We start from the raw sequence: 7,096 nt of genomic DNA, 5'->3' as shown, positions 1-7,096 counted from the left end.
TGGGGTTCTTAGCTTAAAAAGGCTCAATTCAAAGTTAACTGCTGGGTACTGCCTTAAATTTGCTCATTGAGCATTTACTATATGCCAGGCCCCAAGCATGAAAAAAGAATGAAAGCAAGGTCTCTGACTCAAGAGGAGGTTCTACGAGGAGGTTCAGACATTAGAAAAAATTAGCCAAGTAGCAAACACTAACTAGAAATATAAACACAACTGGAAAGTGCTATGTTAGCAATTTTTCAAACACCAATTTAAGAAAACAGAAAAAAAAAAAAATAATAAGACATGTCTGAGAAAGGCTTCCTGCATCCCCTAAGCCGGCCAATGAGTCTTTAGGATTGGGCTGTGGGAAGCACACCAGGTGAGCCCCCAAGTGTGAATGTGCACAGTGTGTCTGGGGAGCAGCGGGACACCAGCATGCCTGAGGGTAGGATGGGGGTGTGGGAGCGGCCAGAGAACCTGACTGGAAGACTGGGGTTGGACTGGGAGGGTCCAGTTTACTGAGCTTAGGAGTTTATTCTGAAGGCATTGAAAAGGCATAAAAAATTTTTTAGAGGGGAGTGATATGATCACATTGTTTCTGAAAGTTGACTCAGGCAGAGATGTGGAGGATGGCTTGAACTGAGGACAAACTACAAGCTTGGTGACCCAGAGCTGGTAAAGAAGTTAGGCTCTGGAGTCTGACAAATAAAAGTTCAGAGCCCAGCTGCAGCACTCGATAGCTGAGTATCTCAGGGCGAGGTACTGAACCTCGGTTTCTTCATCTGCAAAACAGAAACAGTTCTGAAGCATCACTATGACTGAGAGAGACGGTGCCCGCAAAAAGCCCAGCAAAGTGCCTAGCACAGTTTGGGTGCTCCACAAATGTCTTGTAAAAAGGGAACCAGGAAGAAAACTATAGTATGGTGGAGAAAACATTGAATTTGGGGGCCAAAGGATCTGGTTCAAACGTTGGCTCTACCTCTTGCTGCCTGATAAGAAGCATACAGCCATATACATATAGAGGTTTTGTGATAACTAGAGTGAGCTGAGTTGGTGGGTAGATTTTGGCCAAGTTAGACCAATGTCCCTCCTTCTTCAGAGGGGATGCTCACCAAGCAACAGCCGGCCAAGGTGGTGGACCTGGTTTCCCTGGATCTGGACCTGCAGGCTGTCTTTGGCCCCAGGAGCAGGAGTGACAGTGGTGCTAGCCTGGCATCGCTGCTGGAGTATGGCAGCCACTGTCCACGGGTCCAGACCATATGCCTCCAAGTTCCGGACCACAGTAACCTGGGGGAAACAGAAGACTGATGGTGGGTGTGGACCACATGCCCTCCCTCCAGAACCTTGTAGAGCTGCAGCAGCCTCCTCACACTCTATGCTCACCACCCCTACAACCATGGTACCCTTTCATCCAAATAATTTATTTTTGTGCTTCTAAATCGATTCTTTCTACCCCAGCTAATAAATGCCTTATATTTTTAGTGAGATAGATACTCTCTACCCTGCGTATAACATATACTTTTTAAAAAATATTTTTATTATGGAGAATTTAAAACATAAATAAAAGTAGAATAGTACAATGAGCTCCCATGTACCCATCATCAGTTTCAAGAATTATCAACTCGTGACCAACCCTGATTGATCTATATTCTCATCGACACCCCCACTCCTGTATTCCTTTAAAGCAAATCCTCCTATACATCAGACCATTTCATCTACAAATATTTCAGTATGTATCTCCAAAACATAAGGGCTCTTTTTAACGTAAAGATGAAACCATCATCACACCTAAAAATAAACAATAATTCCTTAATACCAAGTATCTCATCAGTAAAACATGCATTTTTTTATTTTTCACCAGCTTCACAAATGACAAGTATGTGACTCTGATCTCTCTCACACACACACAAACACACACACACACACACACACACACATTCTTAAAAGTCACAATTCTCCCTTTTTTTTAAAACAAGTTCTCTCTCATTCATGACTAGAGATGGTAAAGTGCATCACTATCAGGAGTAGGTCAGGAAGGGCTGCTCTCAATAAAGTCTCTGTAAAGTCTCTAAAAGTTCTAAATAATCTACTCTTGTCAAGGGACTCCAGCCCCAGAGAATCTCTGAATCAGTAAAACATTAGAGGTCACATTTATTCCAACTCATTATCTAATGCATAATGCCCTGACTATACCTTCCTCTGACAAATGGTTCCCTAATCTTTGCTTGCAGACTTCCAGAAAATAACTCTCTATTTTAGAAAGCACAAATTTCAATTTTGGACAATTCTAATTGCTATTATTAATATTAAAAAATGAGTGTCTGAATAAGCTAATATACATAGAAATTGCTTAGGACAGAGTCTGGCACACAACTACATGCTTAAGAAACAGTGGCAATTGCTAATTATCATTAAGGTTATCATTACTGGTTTTCATTTATTGAATGCTTATAGGCCAAGTACTATTCTAAGTGCTTCACCCATCTATATTCCCTCACTGATTCTCACAGTACCTTAGAAGGGAGGTATTAATCTCATTTTTTACATAAGGAAACTCAGGCAAAGAGACAGTAAGTAACTTGCTCAAGGTCAAGCAGCGAGGCAAAGGCCGCAATGTGGACCCAGGTCTCTAATCCCAAAGCCCACACTCAAAGCTGTACCCCTAAGGCATACAGAATCAGTGCACTCCTTTTCCTGAGGACAGCTTTTCACATATTTGAGGACAGATGTAATTTGTTCCATATGACTTTGTGTGGCCAAGCTAAACACGATCAGTTCCTTCAGCAATTCTTTACAAGTTATTTTCATTGAGCGAAGCCCAAGAGATAACAGAATAAGAGCTGAAAGCCCATAACATGGTTCAAGAAAAAAATGAAAATAAAATCTTGTTTACCCCTGGAACCAGGCTCCACAACATCCTAGAGGCAGTGAGTGAGGGGTCAGCTTCACCTGTTTTATACAGGGCCCGGCCCAGTCACACAAACGTGGGTGCTTCATTAATGTTTCACAAATAACAAATAACATTTAACAAAAAACTCCAATCACGTTAGAGATACTAGACTTAGCAGAGACATTAAATCACCATTTTCAAACATTTGTGCCTTTTTAAAAACTACCTTTTTATTAGAGGCTCTCTGTGCTAGAGTGATGTCAATTGGGCAGATTTTGCCTTTCTTCACAATGGGCTCTTGTCCGGGAAAGGTCACTTGATAGGCAGGCTGCAATTTTTCCAAACATCTGAAATGGGCGTTAATGAGTTGTAGACTGATAAAGCCAACTGGAACGTTTCCTCATAGCCCACCAGAAGCAGGCAGTTGGGTGTAAGCTGATCTTGCAGGCAACTGTTCACCTTTGGCTGCACATTAGAATCATTCAAATCATCTAGGGAGCTGCACGCAGACCAATTAAGCCAGAAACTCTGACCAGGAATAGATATTTTTTAAAGCTTCCCAAGTGTGGCCAAAGTCAAGACCCACTGATTCACTGAGTGAAACAACTGCAGCTTGAGCCCTTGGAAACTGTCCGTTGGCCTAGCCTTCTAAGAATTTGCCCAGGCTTCTTTGTGGAGTCTACTGCCTGTGTCAAGACTCTAGCTTACCCAACCTGGTCAAGTGCCACTTCGCATTTCTAACATGTTCCAAAAGTGCATCTTTTATACAACGCCTTTATCACAAGGAATTCCTGCCTTTCTTCTAACTAGATTTTTTCCTGCTATCTTATATACTGAAATCAACAAACTTTTCCTATCAAGGGCCAGACGGTAAATATTTTAGTTTAAGGGCCACGTGGTCTGTTGTAACCACTTAACTCTGCCATTGTGGCATGAAGGCAGCCCACAGACAATACATAAATAAATGGGTGTGGCTGTGTTCCAATAAAACCATATTTTAAAAAGAGGTAGCAGGCCAGATTTGGCCCACAGCTATAGTTCGCAAACTCCTGATATAAATAATTTTCAGTTTTGGTTCTGTGGAAAGAAAAGAGTGTAAGAATCTTTCTTTGAAAACTTTAAGACAATACCCCCTCAGCCTTCTTTTAGTTTCTAAATCTTTTTGAAGTTCTTATTTTTAATTAGTGTTCTCTTTCTTTCTCCCTGTCCTACACTATACAGGCTCAAATCGTTTCTGAGACACTCCACATCAGAATTACCCAAGCCTGTGTCGGTGAAGACTGACATGGCATGAATTACAGGAAAAGAGTCAGTGACTAAGACAGTGACGAGTCTAAAGTTCAATGTGATAGATATTAAAAGGAGGGGGCCGAAACGCTGGAGAGGGGCTGCCAATCCCCACTACCTGGTCAGGAGACTGTCCCACGGTAGCTTCATATCTGTATGCTGTTCACTTTTCTCTAAGATGCAGTCACATAGGATGGGATCCAATTTCACGAGACTAAAGAGAAAGAAGAAATAAAACAATCCCAGCCCCGCCCCTATGACCCAAGGGCCAGCTAAGGATTCATGTCTTATTATAATGTCCTTTATAGTCATTCAAGGCTATTAGACCAATTGTGGGACCGCAGTCTACAAAGCAATGCACCTATGTATGCTTTCCCAGAACAAGAGAAAAGCAGGTGGTGGAGGGAAAGTGGGATGGGAAAAATCAAAATCAGGATTCTGGGCTCAGTTCTTCTACTAACTAGCCATTATTAGTCTGGTACAACTTTTGACCATAAGGATATCTTTTGAAAGTAAAAAAAAAAAAAAAGTATGGAATGCTCTCTATTTGGTAGTTTACCTTCTGAATCCACTTACTAAGAAAACAGAGAAGACCAGAAAGCTACAACAGAGGAGAATTCTTTAAAGTTTGCATTTTATCCCTTATGATAAGCAGCTGCATATGAAAATCAGTAGTCAACAGATACAATGATACTTAGTCTACAGTCAATGTTGACAGCACGAACAGAGCTGAACGCCCTGGACTGGAATCCTAGGTGCCCACAGCCCGCGGTTTAGAAACCACGGTCTTGCTTTTTTTCTACAAGGCTGTGATTTCCTACAAGCCCCTGCATCCCGACACCCTGCACAAATTGCCCAAGTCTGCTAAAGATGAATACTCACAACACAGAGTTCTCATCCCCATCGACTCACTTTTTATTGTCGGCATCAACCAGGTCGTTTTTCTTGGCGTAGTTGATGATGATCGTTCGGACCTCGCCACCCTCGAGAACGCTCCCCTTCCTAGATGAGAAGTGCCCAGGGGGTTAGCTCATGCTGTGCCAGGAGACAACCTGCAAACAGAGGCCCACTCTCCACACAGCAGGGGCTTTCCCCAGCCTCTCGACCTCTATTTTCTTCCCTTTTCCTGACCCAGGCGAGCAGGACCGTGTATAGAACAGTTATAGGCAGAAAAGGGAGAGACCTAGTCTTTCATTCACTTGGTCCTGAGACACTTTCCAGAGGAAAGAGGCTTGAGCTGGATCTGGGAGAAAGGGAGAACAGGGCAGGGCAGGTTTTGCCAGTCAAAGAAGAACCAACTCAGGCAGAGAGGGACTACAGGCCAGAACACCAAGCAGGCAGAGATGGGCTGCTCTCCAAAAACTCACTTGTGGCCAGACTCCTGGAAAAGCAAGGTCATGCTGGCTGGGACACAGTAGAGGGGTTTTATATCTGGAGGGTGATAGGGCTGTTCCCTGCTACCCTCCTGGACAGGCTCGAGTGTGACGAAAGATGTGATCCTAAAACCCAGCAGAAGGAAAGAAAAAAACACATTTTATACTAGTGTCTTGGCAAGTCCCAGTTCATGGCCCAGGTGCCCTGGGGCCAGCTGAGCTACGGTGAGCAGGCCCCCTGCACTCACCTCGGGTGTTTCCAGTCCACAGCCACAATGCTCTCCACCCCTTTGCTCAGCTCCTTCACCTGTATAATCTGCTCCTGCTGCATTTGCTGCAGGAACTTAGAGAGCTAAGGGAGAGAGGGCCAGGAGGAGGGGACTCCATCACTTCCACACACACACTGAGCACCTAGGATGTGTCAGACACCGAGCTAGGCAGGTCCTGGGGAGGGATGTGGGACAGTCCCTGCCCTCATCGAACTAGGAACTGGGAGGCTCCCACCTTGGGGAGTGAAAAGCTGCTAGACTAAGTGGTGAAGCCTTTCAGAATTGTGACCAAACGAAAGGGGGTTGAGAGGAGAGAGGGGAATGGGTGCCCACCCAACTGCCTCAGCCCAGGGCGAGTTTTCTCCTCCTTTCCCCCTATGCCTGGAATCAAAAAGCTTAATTCCAGCCTGAGCCCTGGACATGGACTTCCCCAGTGTCAGTACAGCTCACGCTGCGTGTGCCCATGCAGAGAAGGCGCCACTTACCTTTTTGTAGCTTGATTTCTTTATGTCCAGTTGTCGTCCTTCAGGGCTGATGGCAGATGGAAAAGGCAAGTTAAGCTACCAAAGCAGTAGTGGTGGGACCTGCCTGACATTGAGAGGAGGGCACTTTTCCTCAGCTTTCCTCCTCCATGTTCAGAAAGAGGCTGCTGTTCCAAATCTGGCGGCATCATGGAAGGATACAGACTTTAGGACATGCTCAATCACTGCTGTTCAACAGACCTTTCTGTAAAGATGGAATGTTCTCTATTTATTATCCAATGTGGTAGCCACTAGCCACACATGGCTACTGAGTACTTGAACTGTGACTAATTCAACCAAGGAACTAAATTATCGGATGTGGTTCCATAGTGTAGCAGTTAGCACGTCTGCTTTACACGTAGAAGGTCCTGGGTTCACGCCCCAGTGGAGCCACGGTCCATGGTCTACAGCCATGCCACCCTGAACACGCCCGATGTCTGATCTCGGAAGCTAAGCAGGGTCAGGCCTGGTTAGTACTTGGATGGGAGACCACCTAGGAAGACCGGTGCTGTAAGTGTAAATAAAAAACGAAAAATCTATCTAATTTTAATTAATTTAAATTTAAATAGCCACAGGTGGCTAGAGGCTATTGTACTGGATACAGCTTTAGATGCCTCTCAAACTACACAGCCTTCTGTGGCCTCAGAAATTCCACCTCAAGGTGAATTTTGCCACACTAAGCTCACTACAGCAGCTGGGCCTAGAGAACATACACCACAGGTCCAATCTGGCCACACCACCCACCTGCTGTCTGCAGCTGCCTTAGTGTGACAATGG

General features: G+C 44.6%; 1 protein-coding gene and 1 pseudogene across 1 annotated transcript in view; one reads left to right on the top strand and one right to left on the bottom strand.

Annotated features, from left to right (window-relative positions):
* Nucleotides 1-7,096, bottom strand: part of EIF2D (eukaryotic translation initiation factor 2D) — an 18,540-nt gene that overhangs the window by 2,120 nt on the left and 9,324 nt on the right. The window contains exons 6-12 of the mRNA XM_011372954.2: nt 6,284-6,329; nt 5,778-5,881; nt 5,524-5,655; nt 5,069-5,158; nt 4,275-4,370; nt 3,096-3,216; nt 1,092-1,266 (exon numbers count right to left, since the gene is read on the bottom strand). Coding sequence (XP_011371256.1) covers nt 1,092-1,266; nt 3,096-3,216; nt 4,275-4,370; nt 5,069-5,158; nt 5,524-5,655; nt 5,778-5,881; nt 6,284-6,329 — 764 coding nt within the window. The remainder of the gene's footprint in view (nt 1-1,091; nt 1,267-3,095; nt 3,217-4,274; nt 4,371-5,068; nt 5,159-5,523; nt 5,656-5,777; nt 5,882-6,283; nt 6,330-7,096) is intronic.
* LOC111747320 lies at nt 6,722-6,836 on the top strand (annotated as a pseudogene).

Source organism: Pteropus vampyrus, unplaced genomic scaffold, assembly GCF_000151845.1.
Source record: "Pteropus vampyrus isolate Shadow unplaced genomic scaffold, Pvam_2.0 Scaffold217, whole genome shotgun sequence".
NCBI lineage: Eukaryota > Metazoa > Chordata > Mammalia > Chiroptera > Pteropodidae > Pteropus > Pteropus vampyrus.
The sequence above is the reverse complement of the archived record's forward strand: the minus strand, read 5'-3'. Positions and strand labels throughout refer to the sequence as shown.